This window comes from Strigops habroptila, chromosome 8 (assembly GCF_004027225.2).
Source record: "Strigops habroptila isolate Jane chromosome 8, bStrHab1.2.pri, whole genome shotgun sequence".
Taxonomy (NCBI): domain Eukaryota; kingdom Metazoa; phylum Chordata; class Aves; order Psittaciformes; family Psittacidae; genus Strigops; species Strigops habroptila.
The window spans coordinates 41,216,434-41,243,296 of NC_044284.2; the positions used below are offsets into that span (position 1 = coordinate 41,216,434).

At 46.2% G+C, this 26,863-nt stretch overlaps 2 protein-coding genes across 2 annotated transcripts in view; one reads left to right on the forward strand and one right to left on the reverse strand.

Annotated features, from left to right (window-relative positions):
* Positions 1-7,018, reverse strand: NPHS2 (NPHS2 stomatin family member, podocin). Its single transcript, XM_030495816.1, has 8 exons — positions 6,715-7,018; positions 4,969-5,072; positions 4,140-4,212; positions 3,761-3,843; positions 2,781-2,984; positions 2,003-2,058; positions 1,100-1,178; positions 1-401 (listed from the first exon to the last, which is right to left on the reverse strand). The coding sequence occupies exons 1-8, from the start codon at positions 6,989-6,991 to the stop codon at positions 126-128; spliced, it is 1,152 nt and encodes a 383-aa protein (XP_030351676.1). The 5' UTR covers positions 6,992-7,018; the 3' UTR covers positions 1-125.
* Positions 4,320-26,863, forward strand: part of TDRD5 (tudor domain containing 5) — a 27,310-nt gene continuing 4,766 nt past the window's right edge. The window contains exons 1-11 of the mRNA XM_030495814.1: positions 4,320-4,328; positions 9,488-9,726; positions 10,669-11,073; positions 11,970-12,094; positions 14,814-14,864; positions 15,016-15,236; positions 16,144-16,350; positions 17,724-17,790; positions 18,933-19,133; positions 20,396-20,557; positions 22,637-22,786. Of these exons, the coding sequence (XP_030351674.1) occupies positions 9,495-9,726; positions 10,669-11,073; positions 11,970-12,094; positions 14,814-14,864; positions 15,016-15,236; positions 16,144-16,350; positions 17,724-17,790; positions 18,933-19,133; positions 20,396-20,557; positions 22,637-22,786 (1,821 nt within the window). The 5' untranslated portion in view covers positions 4,320-4,328; positions 9,488-9,494. The remainder of the gene's footprint in view (positions 4,329-9,487; positions 9,727-10,668; positions 11,074-11,969; positions 12,095-14,813; positions 14,865-15,015; positions 15,237-16,143; positions 16,351-17,723; positions 17,791-18,932; positions 19,134-20,395; positions 20,558-22,636; positions 22,787-26,863) is intronic.

Consider the following 26,863-nt stretch of genomic DNA (forward strand, 5'->3'; position numbering starts at 1 on the left):
TTCCATGTACAATCCACTTTATATTACAGCCTGGCTGCCTTCTCTCCTGCCTCCGGACCTGCCTTCTGCTCCTCTCTGAGCAGGACTGGCCGGGTGCAGTGCGGCAAACATTTATGGGGCAGCTCTTAGAGCATGGGTGAGTCCTTGTCTTTTGGGCTTTCTGGGAGCTTTGCAGTGTCTGCGAGGAGGCTGCTTGCTGCCGGAGGACTGTGGGTAGCTGGAGAGACCAAGTTCATGGCCTCCAAAGGCAAGGGCAAGATGAAAGCAGCAGGTTTCTCTGCAGTAAGGGAGTGCAGTGCATGGAGGTAACGGAGCTGAGCAGCAGCAGGGGCACTGGACAGGATCTCAGCTGCCATCCGCAGGGACTCCGAAGCAGCCTTTTCCCCCTCAGCAGCGATCACCTACCAAGCAGGAGAATAAAGAAGATTTCTGTGAGGCTTGGAGTAAAGGAACATGGACTGCTCATTACAGAGGGAGTTTGCCACCATTAAATTCCCAGCTCCAAAGTGATTGTAACATTCCTGTTCTCTGAAGATCACAGTATGTATTAGACCTCTTGATGCTCCCAAAAGTTTGGGAGCCCATGTCCAACTTGTTGTTACTAGGCCTACCAAGGCTCACAACTGTGCATATCCTTACTGCAACAGCATGGGAGAGCGCAGCCCCCAGGCTAGGCTTGTGGGAGGGGTGCTGGACACCAACCTTATCCAGGCTCTTGTGTAGCTCAGAGCAAGGGATGGAGAGCAGCACACGCTGAGCAAGGTGCAGGGTACATTACAGTGGTGACAGCCCTGCACTGGGCTCCTAGAGGAGGGTGAAACCCTGAGGAGAAGATCCCCATGGGGATCACTGTGGTCCCAAGGATAACTCCAGACCTCTTTGTGTGTCTTCCTGTCCTACCTGTAAGCCAGGTACCAGACCTGGCACTCCACTGGGCTGGCCCAGACGCTTGCTGCATCTCCCTTTGCTAGACACAGCTCTTGAACAGTAATTAAAGAAAACATATCTTCCCAGAGCTGTATCCTTGTGTGGCATTTCTCAGGGATCATAAATGAGGGATGCTTTGGAAGGAGATGAGAAGTATTCAGAGTTGGCATACCCGCACTTTGGCCTGTCTTTGGGCCTCTGCTTCCACAGCCAGGGACTGGCGAATTTCAGCAGGCAGTTGCACGTTGTTGCTGTGGTAGTGAAGGACAGGGATTAGCTGGGCTCTAGACTCTCCTGCCAGCACTAGATGGCTGATCTGAGGCTTGGAATGGGCTCATGAGTCAGTCTCTGCAGAGCAGGCCACTCATGTTCTTTGGCCCCAGCGTGTCCCTCTTTGTATGTCTCACTTCAGCCTTCCACGTCCATACCCATCCTTCTTTTCCAGCCTGGTTTTCTAATGACTAGACTTGCATTATCACTTGGCAGCAGAGACTTCTCCTCTCTGTGCCTCTGCAGCTTGAAGTCTAAGCTCACTCTTTGTGAGAGTGCAGAGAATCCACTGCGAGACAAGCACAGGAATTTCCTTCTGTTCATAGATTTACTCATTCACTGCTGGCTCTCTTCCATGGCCCTCTACATGATGAGCAAGTCCCACCATTCTGTGTGGGATTCTGAGTGATGAGCCCATCCCTACAAGTGCTAAGACCCTGTGGCCTTTCATCTGGAATGGGACATAGAGGGTTTAGTGCCTGCTGCACCTCTTGGGCTACCAGAATTGCATGCAAACTCTGCCTGTAGCAGCAGTGAAACAGTGATGAGATCCCAGCTAAGGATCCTGCCCTGGCTGTCAGTGCTGGAGCAAGCACCGTCTTCACATGTGGAAGTTTTAATGAGGCAGAGGCTGAAAAGTGAAGGAAAAATAGGAAGTTGGGAGGTGAGGTTCTATCTTCTGCAGAATAGCTGCAGGGAGAGAGCCAGAGGCAAAGCAGGAAGAGAGGCAGGCAGCAGTGAGCACAGCAGGAGAGCTGCTTGCAAAGGGCTAGGGAAGTCCCCTCTGCCAGCATTTCCTACCTACATTTCTGTTCTCTCCACTTTGATCCCCCAGCAGCCTGTGACTGCATCCAAAGCCACCTGTGAAGAGGAATATTTTTAGAGCATAGGGGGAACACCAGCCCTGGCCTAGGCCCCTTACAGAGGAGTAAGGCAGTGCAGGGACACTAATTCAAGGCAGTTAAATGCAGGACTGTAAGGCAGATTTATTAAGTTTTTGTGCTATTGTGTAAGGCCCCTCAGAAATAAAATTACTTCCTTCACTTCCAATTTGTGTTTGCCCCTGCCGTTTTAACCAGTCCATACTGGTTCAAGAGTGGAACCAATTCAGTTCCATTGGAAACATTCAGTTCCTGACTTGGTATCATCATGTATGTGTGTCATGGCCACAGAGAACTGTTGCTGGAGATCCCATGTATGCTGGGTTTATGGCAACTGTCTCAGGCAGTGTCACATTTCTTGTAAGAATCTCCTTTCTGGGATAAGTACTGAAGGCGGGGTATCACACAGCACTGATGGAGCTTGTCTAAGGGGTTCCTTCATGCTCCTCACAGCACACTGTCTGCTACTCACCATGGCCGCCTGTGGGGCCCACAGTGTATATTCTTCCCCTAAAGTGATCCAAGTCACAAAACAAACAGAAGAAAAATCTCCCATTTTTCTTCTGCATGTGAAGGAGATGCATGCTGTTATTGTACCCTTCTGCAAACCAGTGTCTGTGATTTTGAGGGACTGATCACCTGAGCTGCTTTGTGGAGCCTCAGTTCACCCCTTGCTCTGCTGTCTCCCCCCTGTGGAAGCACCTTTATCTCCTGGCTGATGCTCTTCCTCTCCAGGAGAAGTTCAGAGAAGGCTCGATGTGCCAGGAGGCGCTTTGTGGTGGTCTGCACCAGCAGCTGTATGGCACTGGAAATGCTGGTCAGGGTGGTAAGGAGAAGAGAGGCATTTTCCAACCGGTAGTAGCAGACAGCATCTATCTCCAAGGTAACCATGTCCTTGGTCACCACCTAAGCAGAAGACATTAAGAGAGATGGAGCTGGTTCTGACAACTCTAAGGTAGCACAGAAAAACACACAATTAAGAGAATGATGAAAACTAGCTGAATGGTTAAGTCTTTGTAGTGTCCACCTCTGCTTATGACTGACCTTGGGCAAGCTATATAACCTCTGGATCTCAGTTCCCTGAGCAGCAACTTTGTGCCTGTCTCCTCAGTACCGCTGCTGAGCTAGGGACTGAAAGTAGGTTGTCATTCTGTGCTGTGTTTCCCTGCCCGCTGCTGCCTGGTCCATTCTTGTTCTGAGAGCATAGGCTGTGTCCTGAGGTGTGCGCTCAATTATTGTGTCTCCAGAAGGATTTGCTGTACACTGTGGGGGTTAGCCTGGAGATGCCACCATACAAGGACAGTCCCACTGCCAACGCAGCATCACAGACAACACATCCCTGAAGGAGAAGAGGGGCTGTGACTAGGGAAGTTGCAGGTTCAAGGGTTAGAAACAAGGATCTAGCCCTTTCTTCCTCCCAGGCTTATACAGGAGCTGAGTACCACCATTAGATCATCGTAAGATCTTAGTCTGAGTCCTGGCTGCATGCACTCCTCAGTGTGGCAGGTAAAAAACCCCTGGGCCAGTATCTTTAGCCCAGCCACTCCCTACTGGGGTGTCCAAACATGTCCAACTGAATGGGAGTTTTTTCAAACTTTTCTATGCAGGGATGAAGGCTGGAAGCCTGAGGTGTAATGTTGAAGCGATCCAAAAGTTAACTAGAGAGGGAGTGTCAGCCATACCTGATGGAAGGGGATCTCTAGGGTTTTGAGGCGGAGGTCTATCTTGTGATATGTGTCCAGACAGGGAAGGAAAAAGAAAAGGCCTGTGGGAAGAAAAGTGCAGCTGGTGATCATCAGAACCACAGAAATTGTCTCTCCTGCTCTGGAGAACAGGGGAGGGTTTGGCATGCAGAACTACAAACAAACAGCAATACATAGGCTCAAATTCTGAGGCTGCTTCTGTGATGAGAAAAGCCATTAGAAGCTACCAGCCCTTTAGAGGAGCAAAGACACCCCATCTCCTGTCTAGCTCTGCCTGCTTGGAGGGCACCAGTATGTGAGCTTTGGCAGAGCATGAAGAAGAGTAACATGATGGTGGTGTGCTCAGTAAACACCTTACCAGGCCCTTTGGCTCTTCCAGGAAGGAGATGCCCAAGGCGGAAGACGATGGCTCTCTCATACTCCCGCACTACCTGCAGAGGGAAACAAAAGCTAGGCTGGAGAAGAAGGCATAGGACTGGGGAAAAAGGCCTCACCAGCATGCTAAGAAGTCTTCTGAGAAAGCCCTGCAAAGTGAGGATTTCAGCAGGTATGAGCTAGTGGCACCCCATGTCACTGAGTCCCTTTAGCCTAAACTGAGAACCTGCCCACAGCTGCCGGCTGACCTTGTGTGTGAGCAGCATATGACCAGCCCTATGACAGCACAAGGTTTGGTGAGAGCAACCCACGTTAGAGCTGCCCAGGGTTTCCCAGGATGAGGCCAGCATTCTGCTTCCTTGTAGCCTGGCCAAACTTGAACCCCCTGAGCTAAAATTTTCTGTGTTGGTTGTTCCCCTTCAAGGGAACCATGTGTGTATGTGCTCATGTGTGCAAGATCTGAGCTATAATACTGACACTCCTGTTGACAACAAGATGTATGTGAAATTTCCTGAGAAGTGGGAAGCAAAATATGCCTACTAGTAGCCATACTGAGAAAAGGAAAGGAAGAGGGAAAAATATGCTATTAACTGAGAGATCAATCTACCTTAAAATTTTTAATTCAAATCCTATTTATCCTGCTGCTGCAATGCAGCCATCTCTGGGCTAGGTAGGCTGAGTTGAAGAAGTGTAAATGGGGCCTTAGACCAAAAAATCTTGATGCTCATGTCCGACACATGTTGAACCAGTAAGTTATCATCCACATCAGACACCAAATACTAAACCTAGAGAGACCCCGTGACTGTTCTCACCTTCATGCAGAACCAGACAGAAATGGGGAAGGTCATTATGATGAACAGGAAAGACAATATGGTCAGAAGCCACTCACAGATGCCCATACCCGGAGACTTTACACCTAGGGAGAAATCCAACATGACACTGTTAGGAGAGGACTGCTCTCTAAATACTAATGGCCTGACAAGTACCTGCACAGATCAGCTTCACTGTTGTCCTCTGCCTAGACCTGTTGTATGTGAAGCATCTGGCTCTCTCTGGACTTGGGTTAAAGAATACTCCCTGTCCCAGATGGAGAGGAACTGCCAAGATGGACTGACAGATTTTTTCTCTGCTTTACTGGCAGAAATTGAGCCATGCTTCCCCACAGTGCCTTGATTAGAGAGCAGCCTTTAGCTTCAAGACCTGTGGCTACCAAGCAGTGTTCAAGGCTTGGAGTGGGCAACTTGCTGGCTGAGCTGGGATCCCAGAAGCTTATCTGGAAAGATAAGCTAATGGCAAAGAGAAATGTTGTAAATAAGAGGTAGCTTTCAACATGCACAGCCTGAAGTGCCCGTCCCTATCAGAGTATCTCAGGTTGTTTTGGAATAGGATTTTAGTCTTACCTCAGCTCCCTAAGGCAGTAGGACCAAGCCACTGGTGCTGCTGAAATCTCCCTGTGCTCTACAGCAGTGAAATCAAGGTGCTGAAGGCTGGCCGGGGTGGTCAGCCCCACATGAAAATTACCTTCTACATATCCCCAAAGAGAGTGTGGGTCATCTTGCTCTGGCTGCCCTTTGTTGTGCTCCTGCCTGAGGGAAAATCTGCAGGTATGGCACAAAAATAGATAGATAACTTCTGGGTGTACCTAGACTGAGAGGGTGGAGCATGTTCTCCATCAGTGAAGTTAGCATTCCTGCATTCCTCCTATTTTGAATCCCTTCTAGCCCTCTCATCCCTGCCCCTTTGCCCTTGGAGCTCTCTGCAGAGCCACCATGTCCTGAAGGAGGTTTACATCCCAAGAATCTGTGTGATGACTAGAGCTCCACAGCACTGCTCACTAGCTGAAATTCCTGTAATTGAGGCAGAAAAGAGGCAGTTGTGAAAAAATTAGTTCCCAGACAGACAGGAGCAAGTCTGAACCTTTGTGTCACTCTGGGGCAGCAGAGCTGCTGGCATGGAAGCAGACAGTGGCTTCACATGGAAGTGATGCTGGTTCTGTAATACACATCTGTCATGCCTGTGGTGGTGGTGGGTTGAAAGAGGCCCGGTCATCTTGCCAAACAACTCACAATTCTCCCTCTAACCATGGCAGGCTGGGAATCTGCTAAACAAACACATGGCCTGCAGAGAAGCTGCTCTTAAAAGTTATCCAGACACAAAGCTATGAGTGTGCACCTCAAGCACAGTTCTTCCCTGCAGCTCAGTCCATTTGACTATGAACTGGCCTTAAGGCTAACTTTCTGCACCTAAAGAAGAGCAAGCAAGAAAAGAGAGAGAATAGAGCATGACTAGAACTGGGGAGTAGCAAGCAGAATCATGAAGGATGCTGGGGATGTAGCTGCTTCTTGCAAACTTATTTGCTTTGTGAGACAGCGCTGCTCAGCCTGCAGTACTGACTGCAGAAGCTGGCTGGGAGGCTGGCTGGAGTCTCCCATATCCTGTCCCGAGAATCTGTGCAAGGTGGGTGTGAAGACACTGTGCAGAGAGCAGAGTCACACAGTAAACCATACAGGGTCAAAGAGCCCATCACTTTCCAGCCCCTTCCCTTGTATAACCCATACCTTCCTCTTGCTGCTCACTGTCCAGCAATGCCATTGCCTCCATTTCTTCATCAGATACCACATCATCCACATCCACCACCGTGGACGTGTGCACCCTACCATCTGTCCCCGTGGTGCTCTTGATCTCCTTCGGTTTCTCCTGCTTTATGTCTCCCCTTCCTTTGGCGGCTTCTCTGCTGCTCTCCCTCTTCTCTCGTTTGCTCTGTGTAGCTGGGGACTCTCTGCGCCTCCTGTGAGACTCCCTGGAATTGCTCCGAGACCTCTTATCCATCCTCATCTGTGCTGAGGAGCATGCAGCTCCCTGTGAGAGTGAGATGAATTTGTGCTTGAATTTATTGCTGCAGGCAGGAAAACCAGGCAGGGGAGGAGAGAAGAGGAGGTGTCAGATCAAGGAGTCTTGTTTCAAGTTTATCACAGGCTTGTCAGACACAGTGGACAGTGAAGTGGGCAAGCTGTTTCCCAGCTGCTCTGCTCTCTTCACACACTGCTGTGGAGATGGGATGGAAAGTTAGATGCTGGACTCCAGGAGGACATTCTGTTTGCATCTTCCTGCCTTTGGAAATTAAACACAACCAGAAGCACTCAGGTTATTTTTAGTAGATGGTTTCTGCAAAGCTGTTGAAAAGCAACCTAAAAGTAATTCTCAGACATGTGGCTGCAAAGACCTCAAATGGTGGACTGGTCCAGAACAAAAAACAGCAGGATGAAAAACCTTTACTGGTGAGACCAGTTGCTTACTCAGGGGTGTTTGGAGGGGGTGTTGCAGAGAACAGTTGGGTGAGTAGCATCTCACACTGGTCTGCTCCCTAGAAACCCTTTGGCTGGTACAGTGGAGCAATATTGGCAATGAACTCCCTCTCTGTAGAGTCACCTCACATTTTAGCAGGGAGCGAAATCAGCTGGTCCCAGTTCAACCATGAACTTTCCCGAATGGGTACAAAGCATGGAATCTGTTGGAGAGTTAAGAGATGTTTAACCTAACTTACTGAAAGTTTGTGCCTAAATGCCTCGCTAGTTTTCCACAGCAGGAGCACAGCAGAGCAAATATAGGAGCTTTTTCTTTTCATGCTGCTCAGCCTGTGTTGACATCTGCAGAAACCTCTGGAAGAAACACTTTTAAAGGGTTTTAAAGTCACTTATCATCTTAAAGAAAGTAGCACCTGGCTAGAAGTAATACTGCAGCAAGACAAGGCAATAATTTCTCGGCCAACAGACAGTGCTGAGTTCAGGGATGCCCAGTCTCTGGTGCGGAGGAGCGGCTGGAGGGAGCCAGGAACCCAGCCAGGGAGGTGCTGCTCTTGTTTTTTCATGGATTCCTGTTTTATTGGAGACTTGTGGCCTGTGCAGAGTCAGAATATTGCAGGCAGGGAGGGCAGGAGTACCTGCTCCCTGCTTTCTCTGCTCTGTCATGCTGGGTGCCTCATCAGCAGGTCACCAGGGAAGTGATGGATGGAGGAGGCTAACAGCAGAGAAAAGTTGGGCGGAAATGGGGTGTAATTAATAAATTTATACAGTGTCTGTGTTTGCGCTGGAAATGCTGCAGAAAGCTTTTTCACCTTGTGTTTATCACTGAGCCCACGTGGGGCAGGGGCGGATGGTCTCTAGCTCCTGAAAGGGTGGGTAGCGTGTTAAGCATCAGTAGTAAACAGCAGCTCACATCTGGTTTTGTCTGGGCAGCATGGACTCTGGTTGATTCCTTGGCAGAAGCACTCTGGCATATTTAACACCTACAAACCTGCAACTTGCTGGTTTTGTCTGATGTTTAAATGGGCTGGTGGGTCCCGACTCCTCCATCCCCAGGGAATGGTTTTGGCTGCTACCTCCAGACAGGGGAAATGCTCTGAGAGCATGTGCTGATGGGTTTGCAACCTTTGCCATCCCAAAATCCACAGCCTCAGGCCCCTTGTCATTTTGAAGCACAGCCCTGTTTGGAAATTAACTGCACTGTTGAGCAGGTTTCTCACCTGACCATGAGCCCTCAACAAACAGCTACTGCAACCCAGTTTACCACGCTCTTTGGCCTTGAGAAAGTCACTCAGCATCTCTGCTGTGCATTTTCCTCTTAAATGGGACTAGAAAGCACGAGACTACTCTTAATAACGTTGGTGTTTAAGTATTGCACCCTCAAAGGCACTGCTCCCTGTTTGCCCGTGGCTGTTTAGCAATGCCCTTTTCCTGTCGGAAGGGAGACGCACCCGACGTTTTCACTCAGGAGAAGGCAGGGGCCGCGGGTCGGTCCCTCGGCACAGGCAATCCCTCCGCCCGCCACAGCGCGGCGCCCTAACGGCCCCGCCGCAACGGGGAGGCCCCGCCCTCGCGCTCCGGAAGGGCGGGAAAGGGAGCGCGCAGGCGCAGCGGAGTGTCGCGGGCGAGGCGGCGGCATGGCGCGGTGCGTGAGGGCAGCGCTGCGGTGGCGGCGTTCCCTGGGTGTCCTCGGGCTGTGCCTTGGGGCCGCGGGAATCGCTGCTGTCCCCTCGGACAGTGACCCTGTGAGGCAGAGGGGGAACCCGCAGGCCCGGGTTTAGGGGAAATCCCATGGGAGGAGGCAGCGAGTGCAGGAGGAGCCAGCTGGGCAGCAGGGTGCTGGAGGGTGTCAGCTCCAGGGGTGCCGGCAAGGAAATACAGGCTTGGGAGGTAGTGTTTGTTGGTGACCCCGGCTTGTTGCACTCTCCCCCCCACCAGCTGTCAGCTGCTAGGTGGTAACAAGTCTTTTGCCTGGGCCGCTATTGCTGTGGTATGAGTTGTCTTCTGCTTGCTTTTGTTTCCCCGTTAGGGCAGACATGTCAAAGAAGGGACAGCTTATGGAGGTGCTGAAAAAGGAGGTGAGATCGCTGCTAATGGCTGCCAAGGAGGGCTTAACCCCAGCTCAGCTGGAGCATGAGTACATGGCCATGATTGGTAGACCTCTCCCTGTACGTGACCTGGGCTACCAGTCCACTTTGGAGCTGGTGGCAGATATGCCTGAAGTTGTCAGAATCTGTCCTTATGAGAAAGGCACTTTTATCCTCAAAGGTGAGGTTTTGTTTCCTTATGGGTGGAGGAATTATTTGGGATCACATAGTGGTATGAAGTGATGCTCCAAAATGGGGATGTGCAGGATGAAATCCTAGAGCTAGCTGTAGGTTATGTATCTGTGTATTATTTTTTTCTCATATAGGTCTGTTTAATTTATTTTCTTTGATGTTTCTTCCTTTATTTTTCATCTGCATGTCAATGCTTGTCTGCTTTTTCCTCCTCAAAAAAATCACAGAGGCTTCAAGTTACTTTTGTGCATTTTGCATTACGCATTTAGTTTAGAAACTGCAATAACATTTTTTATGGGTACACTAGAATGGGTAAGCTTCACTTTTCCTGTAAATGTAGAGTACAGCAGGAGCCAAAACCAGGGATGGGGCCTCTCGGGAGAAGCTATATATCTTTCCTTACCTGACCCCATGAGAAGTTTAGTCTATATCAAAGAATGTTTTTAATTTTCATTTCCTTTTTGTTTGGAAACAAATGGTAGGTGCAAATTGTTGATTGCTGTAGTAAGTACAGGGAGACCTTGCCTGGGCAAGCGGGTGTTCTGTAGTGAGGGTTTACTGTGATTCTGGCTGAGGGGAGCAATGAGCAGTTTACTGTTTTCCCAGCAAAACTCACAAGCAGCTGGATCTCCTGTTGTGATCCTTTATTAAGAATTTGACTGCCCTCCTACCTGGATCTGGATATATAGGGGTAAGGGTGCAGGTTGTTGTCTGTTAAAAGTGGTTAAGTCCAGTTTGTAAAGGGAGGGGAAAAGTGGTTTCCCTGCTGGCAGTCAGCCACAATTTAGTGTGGTTGGTTTTGAAGGAGACACCTGCTTCTGAAAAGGGTGGAGGGACAAGGAATGAAAGGAAAAAGAGGAGCTTTGCCTTTGTGGAGCTTTAAAGGATTTGCTGGTTTTGTAGTCTTATAGTTCATTTCTTTCTGTTGTAGCTATTGCAGATGAGACCACCAAAGCAATTGCCAAACTGGTTGCCAGACAGAGGAGAAGTGCTAAGGAACGGAAGGGTGCTGCTGTGAGGGCAGATGCTATTTCTCCCCGTAAGAATCCACAGAGTTTCCCTTGGAGGGGCAAGGCTGCCATCCTGCCAGCGGCGGTGAAGGCTGAGGTGCAGGATCTGCTGAGTTCCTCACCGCTTCTGCTGTTGGACTTTCATAATGCCTTCTTCAGACGCTTTGGCCGGGCGTTTGAGTACACACAGTATGGATTTTTCTCCATGTTTGAAGTCCTGAGAAGTGTGTCTGATATCGTTGTGGTTGAGCAGACAAAAGCAGGTTCCTTGTTGACCCTGAAGAAGCATCTGGCAAGTGAGATAAAGAAGGAAGAGATGCCACAAGGTGAGGTATCGGAGGGGATGCTGCAAGGTGAGGCATGGGAAAAGATGCCACGAGGTGGGACGCAGGAAGAGATGCCACAAAGTGAGGGATGGGAAGAGATGCCACGAGGTGAGACACAGGAAGAGATGCTGCAAGGTGAGGTGGAGCCAAGCAGCTGTGTTTCAAGCGGGTGTTGCTGCGTTTCCAGTTGCTGTAGTCCTGGTTCCCCTAGGTTTTAGCACAGAAGGACTGTGGGGTGCTGCAGAGGCAGCTGTCACAAGGGAGTTGTTTTGGTAGCAGAGAGCTTAAGTGGAAGTCTTCTATAGATTACCACTCTTTTTTGGTGTGAGGCGAAAGAAGAGATGTTTAGCTCATTCAGACTACGGACTTTCTGAATGTGTGTGTAGGACTGGAATTTCTAGTAATTCCAGGCAACAGATAACAAAAATAGAAGGATCTCCTGAACGTCTGCTCTGCAGGCTGATAAAGCCTTTCCAACGCACTTTTTGAGACTGAAGGTTTAGGATAAGTGTGAAAGGCACAGCTACAATGTTCCACAAAAGAGAAGAGACTGCAGATGTCTTCAGCATTCCCATAACAGCTACGAGAGAATGCAGAAAATCACATATAGTTCCTGCCAGATTCTCAACTATTCTCTCTGTCCATCATTCTAGCAAGTGATTTAACCCTTAATATGCTTACATGAGTAAATGTGTTTAGTTTTCTTTTGATGTATTAGTACAGTGAAGGATGCCTCTCAAGTGAATACTCATGACTGGTGGCTGTGAATGCTACCAGAGATGAGGCAAACAGCACCAGTGCTTTCAGACTTTTCATTTGTCTTCTCTTTCTAGTTAATCTGGAACACTGCATCAGTCCAACAAAGAATAACAGCCAAATTATTGTCTTTGCAGCAGCACCTGCAGTTGAGATGCCTCCTTTGGAACCCATCTGTGAAACAGAGAGCTGCTACTTGACAGCAGAAGAGAAGTCAGAGCCAGTGGAAACACAAGCAGTAGATTTAGGTGATGGCCTCAAACAAGTAAGTGGCTGGACAAGCGATCTGTAGCTCTTTCATGTCTTAATCCAAGGAGTGATACTCTTCTTTTACTGCTCTTGTTTCTATTGAGTTTGCATTGTTGATGCACTGCTGCTTCCAAAGATTTTTGTGACTGTTTTAGATGAGTCTGGAGGTGACCAGCCTCATACTGACCTGGTATATAGCTTTATATGCTATACAAACTAGGTCTCTTTCTGGTCTTGAGATCTATTTGTGTATCATCTGAGGTAATTTAAGCATGATCTTGCTCTATGATAATAGTGGTTATACCTTTTGGTGTACTTACTTGTAACTGGACCTCAATAATTTTGTTCTGAGACTAGCTGTGTGGAATCTCCCCTGCTGGAGTAGGTATGGCTTAAGTGTCAAGCAGCTATGCTAGAGAGCTGGGGAAGGGTCCTCAGAGACCTTAATTCCTGCAGTCTCAACTCTCCTATTTGATTGGACTTGGGAAACTTTGGGCATCTTGTTTGTTCGTTTGCTTTGGTTTTGTGTTTTTTTATAGCAGTATATGTTTAGAAAGGGGTGGAGAAGGAACAGTACAGAGGATCTGAACTGCCAGACCTCATTGGAAGAATTTGTTTGTGTCCCCTCTATTTTTTTCCTTTGGGCATCTTTAAGCCTTCTTTCTTTTGGGAGAAATCCTCCTACTTTCAAAAGGAGAATAATGAAAGGAAAGGAAATAACGAGAGTTATTTTGTCAGCCAAGCTCATCTTATGGCTGTATGCACCTGTACAGTTGGAGCACATAGGTCAGGAAAGGGTCATAGGAGTTCTTCCTACTTTGGTGTTTTGTGTACGAATGAACTGGGAAGTCTGGGACTATGACTTGGACTTTGTGTGGCACTTCATAAAACATACCCTTTAGAGATTTTTGGCAGGCTGTTCTGATCCTTTAAAGAAACTTTAATTTGGTGTAAGGAAGTCCAGAGAATGATGAAGTCTAGGGAATTAATTGCCCAAGATCAAACAAAGTCTGTTTGTGGGAAGGGCAAAAAAGGGAAGTTATGGTCCAGGTAGCTCTGGATTTTTGTTCTGATCTATTGCAAAGGGAACCTGTTTAAGGATCCTAGCAGGATCAGTCTTGGAAGATGTTTGTACAACTAGTGTTTGTCATGAAACACCAAGTTTGCTGGGTTTTGTTTTGTTGTTTTTGTTTTGTTGGGTTTTTTTATGCCCTAAAAAGGAGGAAAGCGGGTCAAAATGGTTTAGTTTGGGTATGCAGTGAACCCTTGTTTGTTGGGATGCTGCAAGGTAGAGGGGAAAGATGAGACCTTATCCCCGTCCTCCTGGAAGGTGTCCAAATATCCAGTCACGAGAGACTGATAGTAGAAGTGTCGTAAGGGACAAACAAGGAACAAGGGCTGAGTCAGTCGCCTTGGCCTTGAGAAGGGTAAAGTATATGTTGCGGTTGCTCTTGGCAGATTTTTCTCGCTGCCCTGAGCAGAAGGAAAGGTGTCATCTGCACCACTCTTGGCAGCTGCCAGTCCAGCATAGGGCAAGGAGTTTAGCCGGACTCGCAGGCTGTGCCTCTTGTGAGCCTAGTTTTGCAATGTGTTCTGTTGATTCATCTTTTTACAATTTTGTTTCTTTTTTGTGAACGTGTTTTTAAGTACATCTTCTACATCTTTCAAAGAAATGTCTGTCGTTACTACCAGTGTGTGAGCTAGATTATGAAGATCGTGTGTGCTTTTAACAATCTGATATGAAGAGCATTTTCAGAGAAAAAATGTCCCTTTTTAGGTGGAGTGAAATGTAAGGGTATTTTCTAGAGGTGATGCTGCTGCTCAGGCAAAGATTCCCTCAGTTGCTCTTTAACTCAAAATGTTTACTTACTGTTTAACTTAATGTTTTAGTCAAAATTTTTAACTCAAATTCAAGCTCTTATCTGCTGCTTTAAAAAAATGGTTAGAAGAGCCAGGATTGCAAAACCCCATTGTTTGCGTTTGAATTTAGCCATACATGCAATGGCGTGTGTGCTGGAAGACAAATTTACCATACATTGCCTGGTGTATAATGCAGTGGTAACTTGTAACATATTCAAGGTGAGTAAAATTGAAATAATTTTGACTTCTGATCATTGGATGAGTGCTGGTTTTTTGCACAAGAGAAAGCTTTTGAGGCAGTGAAAGCAGCTGATGTCTGATTAAGGTTCCCATCTACACATTAGTTCAAATGAAATAATGTTTTTGGCAGTTAAAGAATAACACAAAATTGAAAGCTGTGCTAACGGCTCACTTGGGTACCAATTTGTCTAGAGCGAGAGAAGAACAGAATTTGTAGGGTTTGGGTTTTTTGGTTTTTTTGGTTTTTTTTTTTATCCTTGGAAAATAGCTTTAGTGTGAAAGTGAGATGCATTTCTGCCTTCTGCCACTTTTGAATCGTTTTCAGATAGTTTTGCTGGTTCAGTCACGTACCCTTTCATGGTCATGGAACATAGAAATAGCATCTTTGGGGTAAAATCCAACAAACTGTGCCATGTTTGGTTTGTGGGGTGTGGTGTTTGGGTTTGTTTTTTGGTTGGGTTTTTTTTTGGTGTAGATATTGGCTTGTTTTGCTTTTCTAGCAATACCTATTCAATGCTTTTGTCTAAATATGTTACATGACTTCAATTCCTCTCTTTTATTCCTCGCAGGAATTTAAGCAAGGCTTTTTTTGTTGCACCCCTCTTAAAACTGGAGGGAAGAGAGAAGGAAGAAAGAGAGAGAATGTGAAAATGAACGCTGCTGTCACAGGGGAAGTTTTAATCCCAGTTTGTGCAGTTTGTTGGGATTCTCTGATATTCAGTAACTAACAGGTCCCCTGGAAAGCAGAACTGCTTTTTTACCTTAGTGGAAAGGACAGTTATGTGTGTTCAGTGCATGACAACATCTGAGTGCCATCCTCCTTTTATTCCTTTGTAGACTCAAGATTTGGAGCAGTCCCTGCTAGACAAGTTGATAATGACTCCAGAAATCCCCCCAGATGCTGTTCAGGACAGAAGCCTTTGCAGTTTACCACCACTGGAGAGAAGGTGCTTGGTGGGAGTCTTTGTGGAAATAATTGTCTCTCCTAGCCAGTTCTACGTCCACATCTGCAGCAGGGAAACATCTGATAAACTGCAGGATATGATGGTTGAGATGAGGTGCGAACATGCTATCCTGATTCAGTACTACTACACGTGTGTGTGTGTTTCTGCTGAGGGAACATGGCACCCAGCTGTTGGTTATGGTCACTGCTGGCTTAATTACTTAATACAGAAATGCCAGTGCTGTACTGAAACAGGTACTCGTAATGCCTACCCATTCCTTTTAACTTGCAAGCAATAAATATGGTTAATAGCAATTCATGGTATTTTGGCTGTGTCCTAGACAGTCCTAAACTTTAAAAGCCTGGAAAGGAACGTTAAGGTTCCTTTGCACCTCTCTATTGTCTGTGCTACTGTGGTTAATGTGCTCAGTTAAGGCTTTTACTTCCATCTCCAACACTTATCAAAAAGCAACAAGTAATAGGCCTTTGTCTGACCTATATTTGAAAGCAAAATCCTGTCACTGCATTTGTATCAGCTACATTATGCATTTAGAATTCTAATTCACCACAGTGATGCTACAACTGCTGTTAATTGTGTGCCAAAGTAAACGCTTGATGTCTGTGGTGCATATGTAAGTGCGATTACAGAATCTGCAGACATACTGCATGTGTGAGCCAGTATACCAGGACCTGGTTCACAGGAAGCACTGGCATGTCAAGGTGATGTTAAACATTAATGACTAGAATAATTGTATGTAGCCTCTGATTAATCCTCATTAATTAACTTTTTATTGGACCCCAAGAATATAATTCAAATGTTAAAAGTTTGGGTTTGCATTTTATATTGCCATTTCAGTTTGAGTGTGGTAGAACTGAGATGGAAATGATCTATTAAAACAAGTCCTGAAAATTCATGTCATGAAGACTTTGAGAAATCTGGATTCTTCTGAAGCCCTGTATATTTCCCTGTATTCATCTCCTGCATCCTAGTAAGCACGGTTTCTCATTATGATCTTTTGCAGACACTGTTACTCAAATAAACTTGTTTCTGATCGTTATATCATGCCTGAGTCTTCAGTACAGCCTGGACAGCTTTGCTGTGTAACAATCTCTAAATGGTGGTACCGCGTTATCATCCACCGTGTGATCAATGACAAAGATGTAGAGGTGTTCTACCCAGATTACGGAAACCTCGAAATTGTCCGAAAGTCTTGGCTGAGATTCCTCAAGTAAGTAAATCATAGAATGATCCAGGATTACAGGAGGTCATCCTGTCCAACCTCCCCACTCAAGCAGGGCCATCTAGAGCAGGCTGTCCAGAATCATGTTGAGATGGTTTTTACTTGCAGATTTGCTGAGGGTAGACTTGCCCCATCATCCAGATCATTAATGAAGATGTTGAACAGTATTGGACCCAGTAATGACCCCTAGGGTACACTGCTAGTTCCTGGCCTCCAACTAGACTTGTACCATTGATTACCACTCTCTGAGCCTGGCTCTTCAGCCAGTTCTCAGCCTACCTCACTGTCTGCTCATCCAGAGCAGACATCTGCTTGGATGAGCATTAGCTCATCGATACTTCATCAGTTTCTCTATGAGTATCTTACAGGACACAGTGTCAAAAGCCTGATAGAAATCCAGGTAAACAATACCCGCTTCTCTTCCCCCACCTATCAAGCCAGTCATTTCATCACAGAAGGTTGTCAGGTTGGTTAAACATGACTTCTCCTTGGTGAATCCATGCTGGCCACTCCCAGTCACCTTGTCCTTCATGTGCCTGGAAATGGTTCCCAGGATTAGTTGTTCCGCTGCCTTCCCAGGTATTGAGGTGAAGCTGACAGGCCTGTCTTTCTTCAGAAAGACATCCCAGCATGTGGATTGCCTAGAAAAAATCTGGGCTTTTATTCCATAATTGTGTCTTGGAGGCATTTCCTTGCTTACATGCTAATGCTTGCCGTGACATTGTTTAAGACCTATTTTTCTGATCACTCCACGTCTTTTGCTCGTCAGCCATGTCCGTCACTCCCTCACTCTGACTTTGGGCTAAGTCCTTTCCTGTTTCTGCCTTCATTCCTCAATCTTTCCTCTTGCTGCTTTCTGTTACTTTGGGGCAAGCTCCCTAATCTTCCTTCCTGGGTTCCATGGATGGATGTGAACATCCTTCTGAACGGACATCAGTTGAAGTGGGACACATTTGCAGTGTTAGAGGTACTTGTTCTCCTCTGCAATTCAGTACCTTTTCCCTATTTCCTCCTTCCCTCTCATTTGCTTCAATTTGTGCCTGGCCACAGGCATTCTTTGGTTCAAAAATCATTGCTCTCTGTCCATAACTTGGTAATCATAAGGGGGTTTGATGTGAAGATGCTCGGGCAAGGGAAGGCATAAGGGACCAATCGTTACTGCTGTTTTTGCTGTGCCCGTTCTCTGGATATGGAGCGTTTTCCAAAACTGCTGCCAGGCTTTAGTCGTAAGTACAAACTCCAGTATGTGCCTCTCTATTCCTAAGCTGATTTTAAAACTCAGAAGAGGAGGAAGTTCTATTCTTCTGCCTAGTTTTGCTCTGTCTTTGATGTAGTGGTGATGGCTTTGTTTTGTATTGTAGGTGGTGCTTCTTGAAGCTTCCTGCTCAGGCCATCCCATGTTCCTTGGCATGGGTAAAACCCATGGAGGTATGTCTTCACAGGCAGTTTTATTTCTGGACTTATATGTATGAGAGCTGTCAAGTAGAGGTTGCCTTCAAGTAGAGGGCGAGCATGTGGATTAATTCAGCTCCTGTTGATGTTTACAGCAGAATTGCTGCTGTCAAGTTCAGCAGAGTATGACTGCATAAGTGTGTCTCTCTCTCTGCCTTCCTCTGTCTGTTTTCTTAATGATCAGAATATTCTTGCTTATATTGTTGCAGAAACAGATAGCTACTGCTAAGCTGGTGGTGAGGCCCTGGCACAGGTTGCCCAGAGAAGTTGTGACTGCCTCATCCCTGGAAGTGTTCAAGTCCAGATTGGATGGGACTTTGAGCACACTGGTCTAGTGAAGGTGTCCCTTGCCTGTGTCAGGGGATTGGAACTAGATGAGCTTTAAGGTCCCTTTCAGTCCAAGCCATTCTGTGATTCTATGAAACTTGTTTCTTTCCCTGCCAGTAATTCTCCAGGGTCCTTCTGAAGCCTTGATAGCTCCAGTCCGCTGTTTTAAAAATTTCTTCTCTGACAGAGCTTTAAGTGAATTGGTTTGATGCAATCAGCATACCCAAAGAATTATAGAGGTCATAAAAAAGTTCCTCTGTTCTGGGAAGCCTTGGTCAAGAAGCCTGAGAAATTAAATCTCTGAAGGAAAGCTTCTGTCTTTTAAAGACATTATTTTTTTAAAGTTATTTCCTCTGGATTTTTTGAGGGTTAAAGAATCACAATTTTCATTGCAGAGAGGTTTAGCAGCCTCTTGAAAACTTACCCCACTTTTAACATTTATAATCACAGGTTCCCAGGAATATTAAAAAAAACCAACCAAACAAACAAAAAAAAACCCCTGCAAAACCTAAAAAACTATTTTAGGCAATTGTGATAAAATCACTGGCCATCAAACCACGTTTGGAAATAGGTATTAGAGTGAAAGGGCATACCCAGTGTAACTAGCACTGCAGGCTTTGGGGTAGTTTGTTGTAGTTCAGTGCTGGGAAGCTTGTCTGCTTGCCTTTCCTGTATTTGTCCCTAGCCTGACCTAGCTTAATCGCCTTTTTGACAAGTGCCTTCAAGGGAAAGCCTCAGGCGGTGGACATTGGTCTGTTTATAGTAACTTTACATTCTTGTTTCTTCTTTAGGATACGTGGTCCAATGCAGCAACTCTCCTGTTCAAGAACCTGTGTAGTTCCAAGCTACTTGTGGGCATTGTGGATGAATATGTCAATGGTGTTTTGCATCTTTTCCTGTGTGACACATCCACTAAGGAGGATGTCTACTTCCACTGTGTCTTGAAGGATAAAGGATATGCTGACATCTGCGGAGAGAACATTCCTTCTGAGGTCAGGAGGGAGGCATGTGCTGCTGAAAGGCACCCAACCAAACAAAAACGTCAGTTGGGTGCCTGTAATGGGAAGATCTTTAGCTTGAAGCAAGTAATTTTTTGAAGAGAAAACTGGTATTCCCTGCTTTCGTGTAACTTAACATTTTGTGACTGCATCCCATGGTGTCAAACTCTATGGTGAGAGCTTGCTTTTTGGTTGAGGTGGCATCTGATGGTACAGCAGTGATGTTCTGGTTTAGTAGAACTAATTATTTTCACCCTGTCTTCTAACAGTGAATTAGAAGGTTCTGATTTTTTTTTTTTTTTTTTTTAAGTTGATTAGCTTGTTAGGATTGCAGATTCATCTGGAGCTGACACTTCTCGTGTTAGTAAATGGAAAAGTAAAATAGCTGTAAATGTTCTGTGCATAAGGCCAGTCTGAGATGGAATTAAGAGGTTGTTAAGAGATACGTTAGTTACTTCACTACCCCTTGTTAATTCTAGCCAGTTTGGTTAGTCATAAGTTGAGGCCACTGATTCATCCAAACAATCAGTCAGAGCACGTTGATTAGATTTTATTGTCTAATTTAAAGTAGTGCTACACAGTGGCAGGGGCAGTTGAGTGAGGAACAAGATAGTTAAATTATTTCGGCCTTCTCTGCTGTAGGCCCTGAAGATTGGTTTTGACATTAATAAGCTGAATTATGGAAATGGTCTTGGTTTAAAAAGTCTCTTACTTTGCCAGTGAAATGTACAATGTTGGACAGTGTAACCACGTAGATTGCACATTGTCCCTTGGACCAACACGTTGTAAGCCAGTGTGAGAGCATTTATGATTTGGGCCCATCTGTGTCGTCATCTGAATCTCTCAGCTCAGTTTCAGTAAGAACTGTGTAGATATGAAAATCTTTAGAAAGGTAATGCCACGATTTTATATCTCAGCAGAAAGTCAGGCTTTACAGTCTGCTGTGCTTCTATCCATTGTTTCAATCAATAGATAAAGAATGTGTGTTTTGGCGGGATTACTATGATTGTATTTTTACATATGTATGTCCAATTTTGGGTGGAGGGGACCACTGCTGAGTAATTTTGTTGCTCGAGAGAGGGAAGCTGATTTTTGTAGGAAGAGGAAGACAGTTTCTGCAAGGATTTGGAGCTAACTTGTGGGTTGTGTGCTTCTTAAAACCTATTAGAAACTTGACGAATCCTTTTTATTCTTTGTAGTAGTTACAAAATGTTTTTCTTGACTATACTGTTTTTTCTTTGTTTGTTTGTTCCTAGGGATTCAAGGAACTGAATCCTTTGGCCTTGTATGTTCAGCCCAGTGAGAAGTGGGAGAATGCTGAACTGGTGGAACCAGACCTTTGCTTGCAGCAGGAGTCTCTAGATGCAGATAGTGCAACAGCAACCTCAAAACTGGGTGGGGATGAACTGTGTGATCAGGTGGGAGTTTGGCTACGGCGTAGCTATCATTCAATAAAATCAGCTCCAGGGATCAGTAGACATTGTACTAAACCATATGTATTGGTTTAGTTCCATGCAGTTTTTTGTGGAGTTGGTGTTTTGCTTTTATAAAAAGCAAGCAGAACCATAATATAAAAACAATTACACATGGACCATAAATACATCTCTAGCTGCTTGTCCTCTGATCCTTTTGCAGACTTCAGGGAGTCTGTGTGCTTAGTGATTTCACCAACCTCCCATATGCACCATATTTTTCAGTTAGAGGTGGAATGAAGTCTGAGAACTCAAACCAGTACCAGATTCTTGAGATCAGTTTGACTTAGCACTTTCATGTTTTGCATCCATGGGAGCCAAGAAGTGGTGTCTTCTTTTCCTCTCACATCTCTGGGGTTTGGCAAAGTATGTGTGATAACTTGGGGTGCCGTTTAAGTATGGAAAAAGACCATAAGAACTAGTGGTGTATTATTTGCATTAAGGGTCTTGCTCATTCCAAACTTACTTGAAAGGAAGCAATTTGCAATCCTGGTTGTTGCAGGAGGTAAGGTCATATACAACTACAGTTTTATTAAAAAGATAACTCTAACGCTGAATGATCTCTAGATCTGGGTGCTACTTTACACCTTTTATTTCAGAGCATGTTAAAAGAGGAGCCCTTTGCTATTTAACAGATGGAGAAACTGGTGAACAGAGGGCTTAAGCAGGGAGTAAAACCCAGGTCTTGAGTGCAATCTAATGTAGTACTGCTAGAAACACCAGGAACACTTGGCTACAGGTGGCTCTCTCTACTTTTCTGTGTTATTTAAATTGTAGTATTTTCATGACACATTTTGCTGTGGGGGCCAAAGCACCTTTAAGTAAATGTCAGCTGTTGAAGGGTTCAGCAGTGGGCCTGCTCCAGGGCTGTTTTCTGACATTTCTCCGAAATAAGAGTAAAAGCTAGTGTAATGTTAGTAACTTGTAAAGCAGTCATTTAACTAGGCTTTGTTTTAGCCAACTGTGTTTCTGTGCTAGAGAAACTCAATGAAAGCTATGTATCTTAGATATTAATGGCCTTGCACAGTTGCTGTATTGTCTGAACTGAAGGACACAAACCAGTGTCATATGTATGTATTTGCAAGAAATTAACATGACATAGACTGCACATCTGAGTTCATTGTGTTGGGGGAGGGGGTGTTAATAGAAAAATATGAGGAGTACCCTAACTAGTTAACTGTAGCAAGATCCATTTATGTAAATGTCAGACATAGCTGGTGATTTGGAGACTAGAGGAATGTAAATGCATTCAGGTGGTTCTGTCATGTATGATTTCAAGGGTCTTATTAGAATCCTTTTCCAGAAATTGCAGTCCTCTAGATCTCCCTTTGTGTAAGACCTTAAACATTTCCTTCTCTGCTGTTCTGTTTAGCTCTGCAAAATGTTTCCTTTTCTTCCTTGGTGCATCACTAACATGATCATCAGTGGCAGTTATAAAATAGTTCAAAATGTTTTGAGCTGGAATGAAATGTGTCTAATATGACACTTGTTAACTGCTTAGCTAGCATTTTCTGGTAACTCCTCTTAAGCTATGGGAAACTCCCTTTGCATTGTCTGATTTTAAATTTGCCTCATCAGGATTAACAACTTTCTTTTTTACCTCCCACCTTCCTTAAGTGCAAAATGTCTGGACACTGTGTTGTATCAGCTCTGTTATATTGGGACACTTCTCCATGGTAAAATTCTCCATGGTGAAAAAAAGCAATAACCAGAAAGCATTGCTTGAATAAAACTGTACTTTTCAAGTGATAAGTTTTACTGTGCAGAAGAAAAGTTAAAGTGAGAGTTAATTCCTTGTTCACGTAACTTCTTGTCCTTCCATGTTATTTCTGCCCATTAGAAGTAGCCCAAGCTCTCCACATAGAAATGTTAAAACTTCTGAGTAAAACAGATAAGCTCCGTTGCGTTTCTCTCTCAGTTAAATTTTAGTGGTATCATCTGATTGCTCTGTAATTTGCTCCAGTGCATCCAGCTTTCTTCTACCCACACTAGCCATACCTTTTCTTGCTTTGTCCCTCTCCTTAGCAATGGCACCTGTCTGACAAGGACGAGACACAGGATGATGTGCAGCCATTTTTGGATAAAGTGACTGTCCCAGGAACAACAGACCAAGACACTGAACTTGCACAGGAGGATACAGGTGAAACTTCTACAGATCCTGTGGCAGTGGTTAAGGTAAGGGCGTTTTTCTCAGCTATTGCTGTTGAGAGGGGGTTGTTCTTGGTTTTAGATTATTTGAATAACCCTTTGATTGCATTAACATGTATTTTTTTTTAAGTGACTGGCAAAGAAATTTTGACTGGCTGTTAGCATGGACTCAGAGCTATACGTTTTCTTCTTTGCTGTTGTTTCAGGTGTTATTGATGATGCACCAGTGCTCCACTGGCACATCAAGGTGTTGTGGAAACAAGACTGTTTCAGCACTTTATAGATCAAACCTGGCCCTTCTTCATTGCTCTACTTCCCATCCATTCACAGTCTTGGAGGTTTTTGGGAGTAACTGGGAGTTACTGTGGGGCTGCATCACACAGGTCTACTTATGAGTTAGGAGGGCGGGTTTGGGAAGATTGCAGTTTGGGCTGTGCTTTGAGGCATTGCGTAGCGCTGGTGTTGCTGCTTAAGTGGTGGTTAATGATGAATCTAATAGGGCTTGCAGCGTGATGTTTTGCAGAGTGTTCTGTGCTGTAGGTTCAGCAGGGAGCCAGTATCACTCAGGATTTGTTGAGCTGCAGAAGGCATTGCAGAGCTGCAAATGGGAATGTGCCTACATGGTTTTGGATAACCACAGCTCCTTACACATCTATAGGTTGATAGTGGCTGAGACAAAAATCTTTCTAAAAGGATGAGTGGGAGAGTCAGTTCTCTCAGTTCTCAGTTGGTTCTCTCAGTCTAGGGCAGAGCTGGAACAATCAGTGTCTCAGGGATGTTATCTGAAAGGGATGGAAAGAAAGCAAGCTGGGAAACATAGAAACATAGAAACAGAATCGTAAGGGTTGGAAAGGACCTTAAGATCATCTAGTTCCAACCCCCCTGCCAGGGGCAGGGACACCTTGCCTTAAACCACGTGGTTCAAGGCTCTGTCCAGCCTGGCCTTGAACACCGCCAGGGATGGAGCATCCACAACCTCCCTGGGCAACCCATTCCAGTGCTTCACCACCCTCACTGTAAAGAACTTCTTCCTTATATCTAGTCTAAACTTCCCCTGTTTAAGTTTGGACCCATTACCCCTTGTCCTACCACTACAGTCCCTAAGGAAGAGTCCCTCCCCAGCATCCTTATAGACCCCCTTCAGATACTGGAAGGCTGCTATGAGGTCACCACGCAGCCTTCTCTTCTCCAGGCTGAACAGCCCCAACTCTCTCAGCCTGTCTTCATACGGGAGGTGCTCCAGCCCTCTTATCATCCTCGTGGCCCTCCTCTGGACTCGCTCCAACAGCTCCATGTCCTTTTTATGTTGAGGACACCAGAACTGTACACAGTACTCCAAGTGAGGTCTGACGAGAGCAGAGTAGAGGGGCAGGATCACCTCCTTCGACCTGCTGGTCACGCTTCTTTTGATGCAGCCCAGGATACGGTTGGCTTTCTGGGCTGCAAGTGCACACTGCCGGCTCATGTTAAGCTTCTCGTCAACCAACACCCCCAAGTCCTTTTCTGCAGGGCTGCTCTGAATCTCTTCTCTGCCCAGCCTGTAGCAGTGCCTGGGATTGCCCCGACCCAGGTGTAGGACCTTACACTTGGCTTGGTTAAACTTCATAAGGCTGGCATCGGCCCACCTCTCAAGCATGTCAAGGTCCCTCTGGATGGCATCCCTTCCCTCCAGCGTATCAACCGAACCACACAGCTTGGTGTCGTCAGCAAACTTGCTGAGGGCGCACTCAATCCCACTGTCCATGTCGCCGACAAAGATGTTGAACAGGACCGGTCCCAACACCGATCCCTGAGGGACACCACTCGTTACAGGTTTCCAACTGGACATCGAGCCATTTACCACAACTCTTTGTGTGCGGCCATCGAGCCAGTTTTTTATCCACCGAGTGGTCCATCTATCAAATTGATGTCTCTCCAATTTAGAGACAAGGATGTCGTGCGGGACAGTGTCGAACGCTTTGCACAAGTCCAGGTAGATGGCGTCAACTGCTCTGCCACTGTCCATCAGTTCCGTGGCTCCATCATAGAAGGCCACCAAATTGGTCAGGCAGGATTTCCCCTTAGTGAAGCCATGTTGGCTGTCACCAACCACCTCGTTGTTTTTCATGTGCCTTAGCATGTTTTCCAGGAGAAACTGTTCCAAGATTTTGCCAGGCACAGAGGTGAGACTGACTGGTCTGTAGTTCCCCGGGTCTTCCACCTTCCCCTTCTTGAAAATGGGGGTTATATTACCCTTCTTCCAGTCATCGGGAGCTTCACCTGACTGCCAGGATTTTTCGAATATGATGGACAGTGGCTTAGCAACTTCATTCGCCAGCTCCTTCAGGACCCGTGGATGGATTTCATCAGGTCCCATGGACTTGTGCACGTTCAGGTTCTTAAGATGGTCTCGAACCTGATCCTCTCCTGCAGTGGGCCTAAGGTCTTCGTTCTCACAGTCCCTGCATTTGCTTTTCAAGACTTGGGTTGTGTGGTCAGAGCATTTGCTGGTGAAGACTGAGGCAAAGAAGTCATTAAGAACCTCAGCCTTCTCCAAATCCATGGTAGCCAGTTCTCCTGATAGCTTCTGGAGAGGGCCTGCATTGTCCCTAGCCTGTCTTTTATTTGCTACGTATCTATAGAATCCTTTCCTGTTATCTTTTACATCCCTTGCCAAACTTAATTCTAGCTGGGCCTAACCCGGTCCCTAGCTTCTCGGGCAATGCTCCTATATTCTTCTCAGGCCGCCTGTCCTCGCTTCCACCTTCTATAAGCTTCTTTTTTCCCCTCTAAGTTTCCTCAGCAGCTCCTTGTCCATCCATGGAGGTCTCCTGGCCCTCCTGCTGCACTTTCTTCTAGTCGGGATGCAACACTCTTGAGCACGTAGCAGGTGATCCTTGAATACCGACCAGCAGTCTTGGGCCCCCCTGCCCTCTAGGACTGTATCCCATGAAACTTTACTAAGGAGGTTCCTGAAGAGGCCAAAGTCTGCTTTCTTGAAGTCCAGGGCAGTGAGCTTGCTGCACGCTCTTCTCACTGTCCTGAGGATCTCAAACTCAACCATCTTGTGATCACTAGAGCCAAGGCTGCCCTGGAGCGTTACATTTCCAACCAGTCCCTCCCTGTTGGTGAGCACAAGATCCAGCATGGCACCTCTCCTCGTCGGCTCCTCTACTGCTTGAAAGAGGAAGTTGTCTTCCACACAATCGAGGAACCTCCTGGATTGCTTGTGCCAGGCTGTACCGTCCCTCCAACAGATGTCAGGATAGTTGAAGTCCCCCATGAGGACCAGGGCCTGCGAGCGTGAGGCTGCTCCTATCTGTCTGTAGAGCGCTTCATCCACAGAGTCCTCTTGATCAGGCAGCCTGTAACAGATCCCCACCGTAATGTCCCCCGTTGCTGTTTTCCCTTTGATCCTGACCCACAAACACTCTGTTACCTCATCACCCGTCCCCAGACAGAGTTCCATACTCTCTAGCCTATCACTGACATAGATAGCAACACCCCCTCCCCGTCTGCCTGGCCTGTCTTTTCTAAACAGCCTGTAACCTTCCATTCCGACATTCCAGTCATAGGAGCCATCCCACCATGTTTCTGTGATACCAATGACATCATATTCCCGTAGCCTTGCACACATCTCTAATTCCTCTTGTTTGTTCCCCATACTACGGGCGTTTGTATAGAGGCACCTTAGCCGAGCTCCAAATGGAGCCGACTCAATGGCTGGGGCAGCTGGAACATCTCTACATCGCTCCAAGCACTTATTACAGGTGCTGGCAACTGACCAGGAATGTTGGGATGGATCAATGCTCCCCTCCCCCAACACATCTAGTTTAAAGCTTTCCTGACCAGCCTGGCAAGCCTCCTACCAAAACAGCTCTTCCCCTTCTTTGTCAGACCAGCTCCACCAGCCTCCAGTAGATCTGGCCTCCCAAATGGAGCCCCATGTTCTAAATAGCCAAACCCCTGACTATGGCACCAGCATTCTAACCATTTATTAACCTGCCAAACACGCCTAGCTTTTTTAAGGTCCACCCCTTTGCCCTGGAGAATCGATGAAAAAACTATCTGAGCTCCAGAGCCCCTAACCACCTCTCCCAGGGCTCTGTAGTCCTTCTTAATGTT